General features: G+C 37.8%; 1 protein-coding gene across 3 annotated transcripts; it reads left to right on the forward strand.

The window, feature by feature from the left end:
* Nucleotides 1-539: 539 nt before the first annotated feature.
* On the forward strand, nucleotides 540-18138 carry abcb4 (ATP-binding cassette, sub-family B (MDR/TAP), member 4). 3 transcript variants are annotated; one of them, XM_041988938.1, is made up of 28 exons: nucleotides 540-699; nucleotides 919-996; nucleotides 1539-1623; nucleotides 2066-2225; nucleotides 3162-3210; nucleotides 3325-3516; nucleotides 3823-3994; nucleotides 4446-4570; nucleotides 4888-5059; nucleotides 5141-5254; nucleotides 6268-6378; nucleotides 6472-6597; nucleotides 6907-7110; nucleotides 7202-7372; nucleotides 7700-7861; nucleotides 7945-8133; nucleotides 8486-8632; nucleotides 8741-8845; nucleotides 9349-9426; nucleotides 10790-10873; nucleotides 10996-11199; nucleotides 11276-11376; nucleotides 11468-11608; nucleotides 12847-13003; nucleotides 13111-13308; nucleotides 14807-15013; nucleotides 15440-15586; nucleotides 15763-18138. In XM_041988938.1, the coding sequence occupies exons 2-28, from the start codon at nucleotides 932-934 to the stop codon at nucleotides 15967-15969; spliced, it is 3873 nt and encodes a 1290-aa protein (XP_041844872.1). In that variant the 5' UTR covers nucleotides 540-699; nucleotides 919-931; the 3' UTR covers nucleotides 15970-18138. The 3 variants fall into 3 exon arrangements, with proteins under 3 accessions (XP_041844872.1, XP_041844874.1, XP_041844873.1); XM_041988940.1 differs by having other exon boundaries at nucleotides 923-996; XM_041988939.1 differs by having other exon boundaries at nucleotides 540-695.
* The last annotated feature ends 27 nt before the right edge of the window (nucleotides 18139-18165 follow it).

An 18165-nucleotide genomic window follows, 5' to 3' on the forward strand; every position in this document is an offset into this window, starting at 1 on the left:
TAATCTACATTTTATGTAGAGGATGTAAAAGTCATAAAACCACCAGATGAGATCGCTGTGAAGTTAACTGGCCAAGAAAGCTGAAGAGAATTAAAAAAAGAAAAAAAGAAACAAAAATAGGGCTTATTAGCGAAGTTTAAATTTCGTGCATTAGATGATTAGATGACCACTTCAGTTGTACTAGTTATTTTGAAGCTAGACTCATCCCTGTTTATCATCATCAGCTCTGAGGTCAGTAACAGATTAGATAATGATTATACACGTTTCTCCACTAAAATACAGAAATCTGGTTGTGATTTTGCTAACAGGTTAAAAAAAATTAAAATTGCACGTGCAACTTTAATTCACGCCCCTGTTTTCTGGTCGGTTGACAAACGTGTAGGCTAATCAATAATTTCCCATGAAGCTTCGAAAGCCAAACACGAGGAAGCTGTTCGAGGAAAAGCTAACTGTGGCCAAATATATAAAACATGTATGGTCGAAAGAATGAAATAAAACAACAACAACCAAAAAAGCGTTTATATTATTTTTGATAGAAGCTTGTCTTAATCAAGAGCAGACGTTATAGACACACGTGAGGAAGAAGGAGGAGGAAGAGGAGGAGGGACGTAATGCGTCGTAAGTTCGTTTAATCATCATCTATTGAAATTAACAAACGGGACTGAGCAGAGGAGGCAGCAGCTGACACACAGGGGGTCGGTACGTCTCTCGTGGTTGGATCTTAAATCTATTTTATCATATTTTGACGTAAACATGTTTGTTTTTCGTATAACCACAAGATTAATATTTGGTGATATCACTTTAATCTCAAACTGAGTTCAACAGCCTCGACGTTGCTGCTTCACCGAGTTCTCATTTCAGAGATACTGACGTAAAAGAGTTTACATTAACAAATATAAACAGACTTCTCTTCCTCAGACAGGACACAGACATGGAGGAAAGCAAAGAGATGGAATTGGGCTCCAAAGACAAACACGAACAAAATGGAAATTTAAGGTAATATCAACTTTAAAATCTTTATTTCTACCGGCACAGTTGATCTCAAGAGTTATGATTTTTTTTAAAGTTACTTCATATACACAATCATATACAGTTTTAACATAGTAGCCTATATATTACACTCCAGTACATTTCAGAAATTAATAATCCACTTTTCCCGTGTGTTGTACAGCTCTAGTTACTTGATATTTTGCTAATATATGACACAAGATCTGGATGACAATATGTAATAGGATACTTTAGTAAGGGTTAGCATAACGCTATTAAGTGAGCAAAGAGTCAACAGCACAGTTTCAAGTCTTGAAAAATACAGCATTAAGATGATCTACACAATTAACAGTAATCCAGTGGTTTAATATACATTATCCTTAAGTGGAACATCCTGCTTAGCTTGACTGTTTTAAAAGTTAAATATTAAAAGTAGTTTTAATGCTCATGGTTTTGACCAAAGTGACATTTTGGCATATCATTATTGGCTTTAAAAACAAATCAAATAGACTGTTTATTTCTATCATAATCTCTAATTTCTACTACTCCAGATTGAGTGAGAAGGATGACAAAAAGAAAGACAAAAAGAAGAAAGAAAAAGTGAAAAAGGAGCCCATGGTTGGCCCCCTCGCTGTGGTAAGCTGAGCAGTCACATTGTGATCCATCCCAGCCAGAGATAATTCTTTATAGACGTCGGTTGTATTCATAAAGAAGTTTAATTTCAGTTTTTTGCTGTATAAATGACTGTGTGGCAACAGAAAACAGCTAAAGTAGTGGTAGTTTCTGAAAGTAGAACCTAAAATAACAGGTGAAAAGCAATGTGATTGTTGTAAGACTAACAGGTATGATCTTACAGTCATAATAGCCAGATGTGTGTGTGTGTGAGAGAGAGAGTGTGTGTGAAGTACAGTAAAAGGGGAAACAGGGAGATCGGATGGGAGTGCAGCACATCCTCCTGTTGTTTAGCTAAACTCCACCAGTCTCCTGCTGTGAAAAGATAATAGCTGCTTAGTTTCTTTCTGATGTCTTAATCCAGCCTGATCTCTTTGGTCTTTCCACACTTTCATTTTAAATATAGTTCAGGTTTGCAGATGGGTTGGACATTTTCATGATTATCACTGGGACAGTGATGGCCATGGCCAATGGTGTAGTGCTTCCCCTCATGTGTATCGTTTTTGGAGACATGACGGACAGCCTCATAAACGATGCTGCATCCGGTAACAACATGAGCTTCTCAAGTGAGTCTTATAATATACATTACCTTCCCAAAGTCTTGAGCCTCCCCTCATTTCATATGCTGACTTTGGTACGTTTGCTCTTACAGGTATATGCAGACACAACACAAGTTCATCCCTTGAGTCGAAAGTTTTTTTATGCTTGAATGATTTATAGATCACTGTTGAGGCGCCTAATAAACAAAACCTAATGTCAGGGTTCAAGAACAGGTTTTACAGTGAGTGAAAAAGCAGCCAGTTTCTAAAGAAAAAAACTATTGCTTGATGCTTTTATCCAAAGTGACTTACATTTGAGAGTAAGAACAACACAAGCAAGAATTCAAGCAAGATGGGACATCATAATTAAGTGGTAGTCAGACTGCTGTGAGTCCAGTTGGACCCAGGTGCTGTCATGTAGTGCTAGAGGCAGTGCATATAATTTTTTTTTTAATAGTTTTTTTTGTAAGTCATTTTGTTTAAATACAAGATCACAAATTCATCTCATAATATCATCTTGGACATAAGTGCACACAACTTATTCAGTACTTGGTTGAGCCAAAGAGCTGGACAAATCTTTCTAACTCATTCTGTTAAGTGGAAGAGTTATGCTAAGTGCGGAAATGCTCCTTAAACAACTGAGTCTTTAGTTTGCTTTTTAAAGTGGATAAGGACTCTGCAGATCAGACGGAGTTTGGTAGATCATTCCACCACCGGGGGACAACAGAGGAAAAGAGTCTAGCGACTGATTTTGCGCCACGTTGTGGTGGGAGGACTAGGCGTAACTGTGGAGAGGGAGTCTAGCTCTGGATTAAGGGGTGAAGGTAGACCGGAGCCATTTGGGTTATTATATAAAGAAATGAAGGGTGGCTCAGTACTTTTGCACACTGTAATGCTTCCCAAAACAATTACCCCAAAGAAATAACTGGATTCTTAAAAATACTGTAACCTTTGTGTTTTCAGATGCCTCTTTTATTAACATGACCACCCATTTGGAAGAGGAAATGACTGTGTAAGACTTTACATAATTAGCATAACAACAGCTGGCTTTAATGAGTGAAAACACATCCACATCAAGCAAATCAAGTTCAAAGTCACAGTTCTTGTATAAATTCTCTTCCTTCAGCTATGCCATTTACTACTCCATCATGGGAGCTGTGGTGCTGGTTGTAGCCTACCTGCAGGTGTCCCTCTGGACACTGGCAGCCGGGCGGCAAGTGAAACGCATCCGTACCTTGTTTTTCCACAAAATCATGCAGCAGGACATCGGCTGGTTTGATGTCAATGACACAGGAGAGCTCAACACACGGCTCACAGAGTGGGTAGCTAAGGAACAACACACTTAGTTTCATGTTTCTGCTTTCAGTGAAAGTGTAGTATCAAGGAAGTGCTCCACCTGGCATAATTTTCCAAGTATTTTCAAGCGTTTGCAAAGAATATGTCTGCTATTGTTTTGTAAAATAATTGTCTCATTGCTAATAGTAAAGACGAATTGAATTGTCATATAGCAAGATCCTTTATCTAAAGATTAGACGCACAGTTTTTTACAAAATAGTTTGTTTTATTTTGGATTTTTAAATGCTGCACTCTGAAGGAACATGGATGGATGTATTTGCATTTGCAGTGACGTCTATAAGATTCAAGAAGGCATTGGTGACAAGGTGGGGATGTTGTGCCAGAGTTTCAGCACCTTCGTTGCAGCTTTTGCTATCGGCTTCTCCAAAGGCTGGAAGCTCACTCTTGTCATACTGTCTGTGAGCCCTTTGCTGGGCGTCTCAGCAGCACTTTTCAGTAAGGCAAGTCAGTTCATGCTATTATCTTTTGTTTGTCTTGCCATCCATGTTTTAATGTTTATTTTAAGAACCCCTTACCTGATATGCCAGTGGTGTGCTGCACCACATATTTTGCTGCACAAAAATATCTGGGAAGTATTTATTGTAAACAAATTGGGTCTAACTTTTCAAAAAAAAAAAAAAAATTAGTAGGTGACAAACCAATTGCCCACTTTGGGTGATCTTTAACCAGGATTAATGACGTAGAAAAAAGACTTTAATTTCCTTCTCTCCTCCTCCTTGAAACTTCCAGCACAGTGCACTGATAGATCTGAGAAATTGTTCTTTTGCTCCACAAATACAGAATTTACAGCGTGACAAGATGGAGTCTCTATTAAAGAAAGTAATCATCATATCTTAAGAATGTTTCTTTCAGTTTTATCAGTTGTATTTGCCTCTTTCCTCATTCAAACAGGTGCTGACAAGCTTCACTAGCAAAGAGCAGAGTGCATATGCTAAAGCTGGTGCTGTGGCGGAGGAGGTGCTCTCTGCCATCAGAACTGTGTATGCTTTCAGTGGTCAAGAGAAAGAGATCCAAAGGTGAGTAACAGAGCTGCAGTTATTACTGTGGGTGAGGTGCAGTGTTGTCCCATCTGAGCGCAGATTTTAAAAGATGATTTGTTTTTGTCTACTTAAAGAAAAACATCTGTGCACGGTGGATATATATATATTCAATAAAGTGATTCAAGAATTAGCAGAAAAAAAGCTGTAACTGAATAAGGCCCTTTAAAAATGCAATTACTGTTTTCCACAGATGCTAAACCCACTTTTGTTTGGGCTCAGTTGTCACTGGAATCTAATTTCAGCTGTTCAATAAAATGAACTCTTTCCATGATTGTGTCTGTGCTGAACATCAGATATCACAGGAACTTGGAGGATGCTAAAAGGATGGGTATAAAGAAGGCTCTCTCCACTAACATCGCCATGGGCTTCACCTTCATGATGATCTACCTGTCGTATGCTCTGGCTTTTTGGTACGGCAGTACTCTCATTCTGAGTGGGGAGTACACTATCGGCTCTGTGCTCACTGTGAGTAGAAACCTTTGGCCGACTGTCTCCATTATTTCTTTTCTTTTATTTTGGTGTAGCTGATACTATTTTTGTTTTAAGGTGTTCTTTGTCGTGATTATTGGAGTGTTTGCCATGGGACAGACTTCTCCCAACATCCAGACCTTTGCCAGTGCTCGTGGAGCTGCACATAAAGTGTACAGCATCATTGATCATGTAAGGAATGCAACAAATTTAACCCAAAACACACATTGTTTAAAAAAAAATCTCCCTGCTGCTGAACAGTTGTCACATTGTATTACTGAGCATGTGCCTCTGTACCATGGCACTCTGTAGCGCTGCTTTGATGCAGCCGGCTACCTGGGGCCTGTAATGATGAGATGGACTTTGCTCTAATTGAAGCATCTGCTGCTTGAATGAAGAACCAGCAGGTCATTTGGTGGGTGGTGTGCAGCTGTGGCTTTCCTCTACCAAGTTTTAGTTGTAAATTTACCTTTCTGGGAGAATACAACTTGATTAAAAAAGAAATGTGATAATGAATTTAGTGTAATTATAATTTGTGTCACTATTTAGACAGAGGTCCAATGCACTTTACACAGAGCTATTGACATTAAATAAGTTTGTTAAAGCCATTTATGACACCTGCCTCTGGTTATTTGGTTTGAAGTATACTTTATATGTTAGTTTCTCACTATATCAACCCCCCTCATTTTACAACTGGAGGAGCAGCACATGCATGTGACAACACATGCACATGTCCTCGAACAAATCTGAGAATGAAATCTGCTTAAGGCCTTTTTAGTTGCTCCAAGACTGAAGTTGTCACTTCTATAAAATGTGCATCATCTCTCCTGTACTGTATATCTTCCTCGTGTCTTTTGGTGTTTAGGTCAAAGGTGTTTTACAGATAAAGTTTTACTGTCTAGTGATTAAAGTGGTTGGACTTCCATAAAAGAGCCTCAGACTGTCAGCACATTGCTCTGTCCTTGTAAACCACAAAGTAAGGGGAAGGATAACAATTGCATGTGTGTTTTTGTGATCATTGGTGCAGCAAGAGAACCAATGAAAACACAAAGACCTGTAGAAATAAACATTAGCTTTGTTAAACACACTCACTAAAACCTGGAGAGCCAACAGCCTTCCTCCCATTGTCTGTTTGAGGTTATTATAAGAATCACATTCTGCTTTGGTCAAACAGCAAAACCAGAACAGACTGTTTTTCTCCACAGAACCCAACCATCGACAGCTATTCAGAGGCTGGATTCAAACCTGACTTCATCAGAGGAAACATAGAGTTCAAAAACATCCACTTCAACTACCCCTCGCGGGCTGATGTTAAAGTATGTTCCCAACCAAAATCTAAAATACAAACCAAGAAACACCTGTGATATTTTAATTTGCGTCTCATCATTACTATTGGTATCTTTTTTTAGATATTAGATAACATGTGTCTGAGTGTGACAAGCGGACAGACCACGGCGTTAGTGGGCAGCAGCGGGTGTGGTAAAAGCACAACGATCCAGCTGCTGCAGAGGTTCTACGATCCACAGGAAGGATCTGTAAGTATCATAGAAGTTTGTAATGTTTAGACTCGTTTAAACATTACAAACAAAATAATTTCTTTCCAGCTATTTACATTCCAGATAATCAGAAAATGCATCAAACTATGAAGCACAGGTTCACATTAACAGCTTTGTTATCATGTCGTGATAAACTGAGATGATAAGAAACAGTGGCAACTTTAAAAGTTGTATATTAAGCTGTTTAAAAGTATTTGTGATAATATTAAACAAATGTAAAAGTATTTTAACAACATTGACCTAAAGATTTAGACTCTAAGTACTGCATGTATTGGTTAATTGTTGCAGATCACTATCGATGGTCATGACATCCGCAGTCTAAACATCCGCTACCTGAGAGAGATGATCGGAGTGGTGAGCCAGGAACCCATCCTCTTTGCCACTAGCATCGCCGAGAACATCAGATATGGCAGACCCGACGTGACTCAACATGAGATTGAGCAAGCTGCCAAGGAAGCCAATGCTTATGACTTTATCATGAATTTTCCTGATGTAGGAAAATATTCATACTTCTATGTCATCTGCACTTATGAATTACTCTATCCAGCTTTAGCTAATGCTAAGATTTGTCATTGTTGAGCAGAAGTTTGAGACACTGGTCGGTGACCGAGGAACTCAGATGAGCGGAGGACAGAAACAGAGGATTGCCATTGCTCGCGCTTTAGTCCGCAACCCCAAAATCCTTCTGTTGGATGAAGCCACGTCCGCTCTAGATGCTGAGAGCGAGACCATCGTGCAGGCTGCTCTTGATAAGGTTCGGGATTTGATATTTATTCAGAATTTCTGAAAAATATTTTGATTTTAAAATAAATGAATTCGTGTTATTTTAAGAGAAGCTAGTCAGCTGTTTAGATAGTAGCTATATATATATATATATATATATTTATATATATATACATATATATAATTTTTTTTTTTTTTTTTTGCACTTTGGTCAAGACTGAGATGTCTGAACCGCTAACAGACGTATTTGAATGAAGTTTTCTGCCGGCATTCATGTTCCCCTGGAGAAAGAATTGGTTTGTTGATCTTTTTTCTAGCACTGCTTGCAGCTTGATATAGTCTTCTTGTTTGTGCGCAGGTCCAACAAGGTCGTACAACAATAATTGTGGCTCACCGCCTCTCAACGATCAGAAACGCGGATGTCATTGCTGGCTTCCAGAAAGGTGAGGTTGCCGAGCTGGGGACTCACAATGAGCTGATGGAGAAGCAGGGAGTCTACCACACTTTGGTCACCATGCAGGTAACATGAACACACAGATAAACGCTAGTTGGCTTGGCTGGATCTTAAAATGAACTTGGTTGTTAAATTGTTTGTACCTGCAGACCTTTCAGAAAACAGACGAGGGAGAGGAGGGCAATGACCTGTCTGCAGATGAGAAGAGCCCATTAGTCAAGGCCTTCTCTGATTCTTCATTGTACAGAAGGAAATCCAAAAGAGGGGCCTCCTTTGCTGCCTCAGAGGGAGAGAAAGAGAAAGAAAAGCTACAGAATGACATGGACAAAACAGAGGAGGTAAGTTTTGGTGCAACATCAAGCCAGTTGTAAGATCAGTCAAGGTTTTTATTTTCCAGTTTACATGGACTATACGAGGCTACTCTTACAAAACATTAAAGCCAAAGTCTTGATGAAATCAGATCTTGTCTCTTCTGTAATATTATTAATTTAAAAAAAAATTAGGACAGCTGACTTAAGAGTTCTTCATTAGTCGACTGGAACTTTCTTTATTGAGACAGTTTATTATCATCTCCAGCTTTTGTATACAAGTTAGAAAACTTTTTTAAGACAGGAAGACTCTGTTCTTCTATGTTTGCCAACACTTAGTCCTGAATTTCTTCCTTAACTGTAACTTTTTTTCTCACTACAGGATGAAGCTGTTGCCCCAGTGTCCATTCTTAAAGTGATGCGTCTCAACATTTCAGAGTGGCCTTACGTTCTAGTGGGGACCATTTGTGCTATCATGAATGGAGCAGTACAGCCTCTGTTTGCTATCCTTTTCTCCAAGATAATCACTGTATGTCACTCTCAGTGCCATGAAAGTTATTTTAATGTTGCATGTTAATTGCAACAGATTGTAAAAGTTGTACAAAGCTGCGAGCGGGTTGTTTTCATCTCTTTTCAGGTTTTTGCTGAACCAGATCCGGAGGTTATTAGGAAAAGATCCAATTTCTTTTCCCTCATGTTTGTTGCAATCGGAGGTGTGTGCTTTGTCTCCATGTTTCTACAGGTATGCAGAGGAAATTTTCAAAAATAACCAGTATTTTGAGAAATCAGTCAAACTTTATTCCTTCAGAGGCTGACAAAACGAGTGTTGATGGTAAAAGTGAAATAAAGAGTCAATTTAAGAACCACAAAAAGATGACAAATCATAGAAATAAGATTAAACATAAAATAAATAGTCAGTTATATGAAAAGTTAAATTTGCATTTAATGATTTCCAGCTGTTAGCATGTGCACTTATTTAATTTCTTGGAAGTTGAATGAGAAAATTGTGTAAACATTAGTAAGTGGGAAAACAGCTAGCCACGCTTTATGAGCTCCCTAATGTCCTGTAATATTATTTTAGGTCTTAATGTAATCTTAAGGTTTATATTTTGTTATTGCGATACAGAAGCTTTTATAAGTGTTGCCTGTAGACAGTTTGAACCAGCTGCAGAGTTACACTGTACATAAAGGTGATGTGAAGGTTGTGTTGATGTCTGTTTGGTAATATCTGTTTCTCTTTTACAGGGTTTCTGTTTTGGTAAATCTGGAGAAGTTCTCACCTTAAAACTGAGACTTGGAGCCTTTAAGTCCATGATGAGACAGGTGGGTAGATGAGCAAAAATTTGCACACATACACAATTTGTGGAGCTTCTTGCTAAACACTAAACTTTATCTGTATTTCTTGAAAATGGACACAACAAAGTGCACAGAAGTGGTGCCCCAGAGATCAGCTTTATGAACATAAAAATAAACAGCACCTTAAGAGCACCTAAGACTCTTAATTTCACATTTTGCTTAATTTATTTTTATGTTTTTGGCAATATAATTCAAGTTATCCCACAGCTAGGGAATGGAAAAAATGATACACAAATAAGATGGTTTTTGTTTTTGTTTTCTTAATTTAAAGAACCACAAAGCTTTGGGGGCTTTGTGGGGGAAACAAACTACTAAAATGATGAACACTTTTTTGATTCTTTTCTTCTTAGTTTGCCGATCTATGAAATCTGCCCCAGACTAATAATGCAAGGTCTGAAAAGGCTAGCCATGATAATATCCTGACATAATGTAGGCCACTAAAATCATCTTGCTGACTATGACTTTCAAGTTTATTACTAATTACTAGTAATACTAAAGCTTAACGAGATCAGAAATCAGCTTTTTTATTTTTATTATAAGAAGTAGGAGTGGTAGTTATTGAAGAAGAAGGTTTTTTTGTCTTTTATGACAGCTCCATATAGTTTTTTTTTCCAAGTTTTTATGTTTACTTCTTTTCCACTGTCTTCTACATACTGTAATAATCGTGGTACAAGCAAGAAAAAAGGCTTCCTCACAAAAATCGGGAATTCAACTCTTGATGGAATCCAGTAAAGTCTGAATGACAACTCCTTGCTTTAACTATTTCACTAACAGTCCATGTTGGACAACTTGTTTAATAGCCTGTAACACAATTTTAAATCTGTTTACGAAAAATTGATGCCAAAATGGATGCATTTACATAACAATTTTCTAGTCTTTTTTACCACTTGGAGTACTTTTATAAACAAAACTTTATTCAGGTGTGTTGGAGAAGGGTTGCATCTAAAAGTTGCAGGATGGTAGATCTTGAGGAACGGACTTGGGCACCCCTGTTTTAGACATTTAATCCATTTCCTTTGCCACATATTTGCACGCAGGTACTTCCATTGCAACATATGTTTGGTTTTCTTGCCCAAACACACGAATATGAACAACTGTCCCCAAGTAATTATCTTTGATAAGTAGCATTAATGTGTAATTGCTAATCTGTATCAGTCAGGACTTCCACTTGATCAATCTGTTGATGTTATTTTGCCAGTACCAGGTTGCAGTTGCTTAGTAACTTAATTCTCCTTATGTTGTCCACTGTAGCTTATGTACTGTATCTGCTCCCTGGCGGAAGAATTATATATATATATATATTTTTTTTTTAATCCACATTTTGTTTTAGGATCTTGGCTGGTATGATCAACCCAAAAACAGTGTTGGAGCGCTCACTACAAGGTTGGCCACAGATGCAGCCCAAGTACAAGGGGTAAGTCTCACACACACAACAAGCAACAAATAAAACATCATGCCAAAGGTCACCATAGTGACCCAGTGAATAAACAATTTTTTTTTTATTATTTCTTTATTCCCATATTTACTACTGTTCAGGCCACAGGAATACGTTTGGCAATACTTGCCCAGAACTTTGCCAACCTGGGTACTGGTATAATACTGGCCTTCGTGTACGGCTGGGAACTGACCCTACTCGTCTTAGCTGTGGTGCCTGTCATAGCGCTGGCGGGAGCTGTGGAGATGAAGATGCTGACTGGACATGCTGCCGAAGACAAAAAGGAGCTGGAGAAGGCTGGAAAGGTGTGGACTTAGACCATTTTAGGATTTGCACTAACCCTGTGATCATGTGTAACGTTTTTGTGGTGTGTCTCCACAGATTGCTACAGAGGCCATAGAGAATATCCGCACTGTTGTCTCCCTGACAAGAGAACCCAAATTCGAATCTTTATATCAGGAAAACCTCAAAGTGCCATACAAGTATGTAATATTATAAAAACTTTAGAATTAAAAGTAATTCATTTAAAGAGTGCTCCCTCTGATTTTAGGTATTTTGAAAATCTCTGTACAGGAACTCGCAAAAAAAGGCCCACGTGTATGGCTTTACCTTCTCCTTCTCCCAGTCCATGATCTATTTTGCCTATGCGGGCTGTTTCCGCTTTGGAGCTTGGCTCATTATAGAAGGAAGGATGGATGTTGAGGCTGTTTTCCTGTGAGTAGGCTGAAAGCATGACCTTTTCTCTACATGAAGTGTTTCACAGTCATGGCCTATGGTTTATGATGGTGAAGATTTATGTTCTACAGTTTGTGTGCAAAGCAGCTCATGTGGCTAAAGCATGTCTACTAAAAGGAGACACTGTTATTTGTTTGTTAATCATTACACCTGTTCCTGTACTGACTCACTGTGTACACACACGAGTGCTTTAGGATTATACAATAATTCTGTAAAACATTGCTTGGAGGAGCTGTGCTCCTCATTTATATTCTACCTGTTGTAGAGGAAGGTCAAAGTGCATTGCACAATGGAAGATCATAAAATTGTGAAACATGGAAATATGAACTCATCCACTCCATTGAGCAGTTCATACAAATATTTGCATTTACAGAAATACAATGTGCAGTGTGGCCTTCTAGCAAATGTAGTTTAAGTAATGCAGAAGGCATAATTAGTATAATCATGTTAATTAAAAATGCCTTTTGAGATGCTGCTATTGACTTTCTATTAGAATTAGGTGATATATGCATCCTAACATGAGATAAAGTCCAGTTTTAAACAGGGTCCTCCCTCCCTTATCAAAAGAAGAAATCGCACACACATACAAAAAACATTGTTCATTCATACAAGCACAGTATCCAATCACATAAAAATCCAGAAATGAAATCAATACACCATCATTTTTTTCTTTTTCTTTGATGTCTCTTTAAGGTGCTTGTTTGTATCCAGTTCTATTACTGAGCTGTTGCCAATTAACTTACATAGCTGGAACATGTTTCCAGCATTTTATTTTCTTTAAGTATTGCTTACTTTTCCAGCCTTTTATCTTTTTGTTTTCCCCTCCCCACTTTTTGGAGACGTGCTACCATCTAATCCAAGTTAAGCTAATATTCCTCATGAAATAGCTAGCTGTCTTACCTTAACATTGAGTATGGTTTCTATTTTCAATTCTAAGGAAAAGTATTGATTTGTGAGATATGCAAATCATTACATTTTGTTTTTACAAAAAATTCCACACATCATCCCAGCCTTTCTGGAATTGAGTTTGTATATAAAGTGTGGACAGTGGACGGATTATAGCTAACTCCTATAGAAAAAAGGGTGTTATCAATATGCAGCCTGCAAACACATACAGGTGTCATCAGGTAGCACAGCCTTATGTAAACCAATCTAATGCTCTACTTACACTTAACTGTGAAAGATTAATCTAAAATGAGTTTGATTTCCTCTCACAGTGTGATTTCAGCTGTTCTTTTTGGTGCCATGGCTCTCGGAGAGGCCAACTCCTTCGCTCCAAACTACGCTAAGGCCAAATTGTCAGCAGCCCATCTTGTGATGTTGCTGAACAAAAAGCCTGTTATTGACAATATGTCACAGGAAGGAGAGTCGCCGGTACATGACACAAACCCCATAGATCAACATGAAATGCAGACATTAAGTGACTTTAAACAAACTCATGGTAACTCACTACTTCTCCCTCTCTTTTCCTAAATTTCCAGGACCAATTTGATGGTAATGTGAGCTTTGAGGATGTTAAGTTTAACTACCCTTCACGCCCCGATATACCCATCCTGCAAGGGCTGAATCTGAAGGTGAAAAAAGGAGAAACCTTGGCCTTGGTGGGGAGCAGTGGCTGTGGAAAGAGTACCACTATCCAGTTATTGGAGAGGTTCTATGACCCCAAAGATGGGAGAGTGGTAAGAAGACAAACATACACAGTTTATGTAATCTGCCTACCTCTTTACCTGTCTTAGCGAAACAGTGTTTTTATAGCAGCTGTAAAACATTGTGTTGATGAGACCTTGAAATTTATGAGATCAAAGTAGCATGTTCTGTTCTATCTGTGTAACTGATAAAACCATTTATTCAGTACAGTGAGACGGAAGAAGTAATATCTCCTGGAATGTGGAGTCATCATCATTTCACACCACTTATTTTTTCCATCTTTAAGTATAGAGGACTCTTGTATTTTAAATTATATTTTGTTTTAATGAAGAATCCCCACAAATTAACTTTTTTTTTACTTTCACAGCTTTACACATTTCGAGCTTTAGCCCTTTTACTAACTGCTAAATGGCATACAGAAGGTAGAGTAAGCATAAACATGTATCATTTTAAAGGGCCAGTTAATTTCATCAGGGGATTGTGGACATATGTTAAATTTTCTGGTCTTGCCTTTAGTAAAAAAAAAAAAAAAAAACACAAAAAACAAAACAAACAAACAAACAAAAACAAAAGTCCCCTTAACCCTTGTATTATGTTAAAAAAAAAAAAAAATCACATTGATTGTGTCGCGGGTCATTTTGACCCATAATGTGTAAATCCACTCAGAACAGTTAAAAAAAACAACAGGTTGAACCAAAAACAACTTTATTTTAGATTGTATGAAGATTTAGAAAACAGACATTCAGTATCATTTTTTTTAACTCCAACACTATGATTAAGAACTATTTAGTTAATTTTTTTCTCCCTTCACAAATTTTTTTTATTTTTATTTTGTACAACTGCATTCAGAACAGACAGCTAATCCATATGATACTGAGTAGGTCCAACAACTGACTCATTTCCCACGGAGACCTCAGAAACATGGAATAACATGAGGTGCCACAAAAAAAAATGAATGTGGAAGAATCATATAATGAGTGAGGAAAAGTAAAGGCAAATAAGAAAAAAAAAATGTTTTTAATGTAATTCAATACATTTATAGAATTTTATTCTTCATGTTTTTAGTGTCCATGAATGTTGTAGGGTCAAGAGCACAAGGAACAATTGACAAATAACAAAATTTATAACAAAATTTGATATTATCTGTAATCCTCTGAGACTAGGCAATGAATGCACACACTATATTTCTCTTAGACCAGGTGAAATTTTTATGTGCTTCCTTCAAAGACTGAAGTAGCATCAGTCATATACATTTCAAATCATGACATTGTTATCAAGACATTTAATCAATTAATTTTTTATAATGTTGATTAACATTCTTCCAAATCAATGCTAAATCACAGGCATTGATTTGGATGAACTATTTTTGAAGTTTCATGTTTCTGTTTCCAAATAAGTGAAATAAAGGTTTTGATGAAGCCTTGAAGGATCTGAATGTCAGATTTTCTCTGCTGGCCAGAAAAGCAGCTATTGCAGGACTTAAATAACCAATTATTCTAAAATAATCTCTGTTACCATTTCCTGTTTTAGCTGATGGACAACATGAATGTCAAACAGCTGAACATTCACTGGCTGAGATCTCAGATAGGCATCGTGTCCCAGGAGCCTGTGCTGTTTGACTGCACGCTGGCTGAAAACATCGCTTACGGAGACAATAGCCGCACCGTGACCATGGAGGAGATAAAGGCAGCTGCTAAAGCGGCAAACATTCACAACTTCATAGATGAACTTCCACAGGTAAATTTGTTTGGAAAGATTTTTTTAAGAGAAAAGAATGCCGCTCAAAGTATTTGCAAGACTTCCAGGACAAAGTCTTAACCTTTTTCAAAAGAAATTAAAGCATTTTTTCAGCTCTGAAAGTCAATGTGAAGATGCTTAGATTAGAGTGTGTTGTGTCTTCTTTCTTTTCATCAGGGGCCTTGTAGCTTTATTTCTGATGAGTTGCTGGTTCTTGGTCATATTTACGAACCATGAATGAGTTTTGTTACAAGCGGTTACTGTACAGGATCTAAAAGCTGTCTTGTCTACTCAAATAAGTTAAAAGAATTGTGGCTGAATATATTTGATTTGATTTTAGGAGGCTCCTGGTTTAATTAAATCAGTCTGCAGAAACATCATTATGGCTCAACTCATTTTCTATTTTTTTCCTGTTTGCATGAGCAGAAATACAACACTCAGGCAGGCGATAAGGGGACCCAGCTGTCAGGCGGTCAGAAGCAGCGAATAGCCATAGCCCGTGCCATCCTCCGCAACCCCAAAATGCTGCTGCTGGATGAGGCCACCTCTGCTCTGGACACTGAGAGCGAGAAGGTTTGTCTTTTCCACTTTTTACCACTGATGCACCTAATCATGATTAACCATATTCAAACAGCACACTGAGCAAAATCAGTTCCTCCCACTAATGACACCGCTAAGATCTTTACACAGGAAAATGTAGGATTAAAAATGTTTTACCAGTCAATGTAAGGTTTCCATGTTCTCTGCAGGTGGTGCAGGATGCCCTGGACCAGGCCAGCAAGGGCAGGACATGTATCATTGTAGCCCACCGTCTGTCCACCATCCGAAACGCTGACCGCATCGCTGTCTTCCAGGGAGGTGTGGTTGTCGAAAAGGGGACACATCAACAACTGCTGGCAAAGAAGGGAATCTACCATATGCTGGTCACCACACAGCTTGGCTACACAGCAGAATGAGAGGACACAGAGATCAGCTCCTCTCCTGCTTTTCATCTTTAAGGAAGGCTGCATTAATCACTTGTGCCTTGCATGATCAGCTTTACTGCTTCATATTCATGCACATTTATACTGAGCAGCTTCAGTGGAGCAGATAGGGACTGAATGAACTGACTTTATTTTGGGAGTTGCTTCCATTATTAAGTCTAACTGCTGTTGTGTTGAGTAGTTGTCACTGTTATAGATTGTTTTCACACAATATTCTGGTTTGTGGCTCACTGATAAAATTTAAGAAGAAAAAGTCTTTTCTTTTTCTATAAAAAGATAAAATGCTTGCAGAATCAGGAGCCAACTATCATAGATTTTTTTCCTGTGCTTCTGCATGTTTAAGCTTATTCAATCACAATTTGTACTTTGTAAACCGTTCTTTCCATTGCAAACATTTGGACCTGTCATTGCAGAAAAGGCACAGGTGTGATTAATGTTTGCTGCATTTCACATTTATTAGGCTTCCATAGCTAATTGTTACACATAATATAACTGGTGTTAATGATATGCATGTGTGTGACAAGTCAAAGCCCTCTTTTCATTTTGCACATTGGCCTTAAATCTGCCAGCAAGGAGACAAACTAAAGGAATGAAGGGAAGCAACAAGAATTTTACAAAATGAGATTCTTGTTGAAACAAGATTTGGTGCAGCTGCATCACGTCCTGTGTTTTATCTCAGCCCACAGATGTTTATCATTGCCATGTGATGAGCATTGACACTGACCACGTATTAGCTTTAAAACTGGTCCCTCCTCTAGAGGCCTTTTATGAATTGTTTGTCATCACTTTCCAGGCCAGTAGAGAAAGGATGGAGAAGTTAGAAGATGCAACACACAGAAAAGAGAAGCACCTACACTGATGCTTTTCTGTCCAATTAGGTAGACTGGTGCCATTTAGACATCTAACTTTGTTTTAATGTGTTGGGTTTTTCCTTTTTGAAAACTACATATTAGGTAAGAGCCTCCAGATTCGACTTGTCTTGTCAGATGCACTGTGAAGGACTTAGTGGAGTCTAGCAATAAGGTTGCAGATTGCCACCGTTTGAAAACTGCTTACCTCACCTTCCCCTTTCAAGTAATGTGGAAAAATTATAACCTCACATTTGGAAATGCTTGTGTTTGTAGAAGAAAAAGGTGACTGAACATTACAGACAGAAATGTAATGTAAATGGCTCATTTTAAAACAAACAGCTATTTTTATTTCTGAGGAGACTGTCAGCTAATGAAAGCATAATAAATATAAGAGCTAAAGAGAGAAATAAAGAGAACCTCTAAATCCTACAAAGGCAGAGGTCATGTAGTCCGTCTGCCAACAACATAACCCAAAAATTAATGAACGGATTTTGATTGACTTTTCAGGAAGTCTCAGAAATGGAATAAGGAACAAGTGATTAGATTTTGGGGGTGATCTGGATCACCGCCTGGATCCAGTTAGGAAGTTCGGAAATTACAGTGGCTTGGCAGAGGTCTGCACTTTCTAAATGATTCTAGTTTAAGAAATTGTTGTACTTGATTGATTCTTGGATGATTTCTATTTTATTTTATGGCTTGAATATGTCAGGACGTGGTTGGTCCTTTCTAGGGCAGAGTTGCTTGATGCAAACTAAATTCTCTCACAATCTTTAGGAAGTGTAGACAATAATTATGCTTTAATTAACCATCAGGATTTCTTTTAATACTGAGGCCATCCTCACACCAGTCTGTTAAATGTGTTTGTGTAAAGCATTAGATACTGCTAACAGTTTGAGTAAATATGGGGCAGAAGTGCCTGAAAACTTTACCTAGAAAGAAATACTGTACAAAGCTTTACACAGATGTGAGTTATGTTTCATGTACTTGAGCTACGTTCACATTAAGTTTCTATATTGCTAATACTTTTGGAGAATGAAAATATAACTATTAAAGTTTTATATTCAAACAGTGAACCGTTGCTGCTTTTTTGTTTAAGAAAAAACAAATAAAACTCTGAATATCTCATGTTTATTTGCCAGAGCAATCATTGTATTTCAATACATCTCAAGAATGACACGCAATTAGTGTTTTTCCCCAACCTGTGCAATCGAATGTGAAAATAGTCCAAGTTTTTTTCCATTTATCTAAGCTTAGTAGACTCAGTCATTATGGTAAAGCTTCACATGTTAAAGAACAAACAATTTACATAAGTCAGCCT

This window comes from Melanotaenia boesemani, chromosome 6 (assembly GCF_017639745.1).
Source record: "Melanotaenia boesemani isolate fMelBoe1 chromosome 6, fMelBoe1.pri, whole genome shotgun sequence".
NCBI lineage: Eukaryota > Metazoa > Chordata > Actinopteri > Atheriniformes > Melanotaeniidae > Melanotaenia > Melanotaenia boesemani.

Coding starts and splice junctions, on each gene's coding strand:
- abcb4 (XM_041988938.1), top strand. CDS start 932: ATGGAGGAAAGCAAAGAGATGGAATTGGGCTCCAAAGACAAACACGAA. Junction 6,598..6,906: donor ACGATCCACAGGAAGGATCT/GTAAGTATCATA, acceptor TAATTGTTGCAG/ATCACTATCGATGGTCATGA. Junction 11,377..11,467: donor AACCTCAAAGTGCCATACAA/GTATGTAATATT, acceptor ATCTCTGTACAG/GAACTCGCAAAAAAAGGCCC.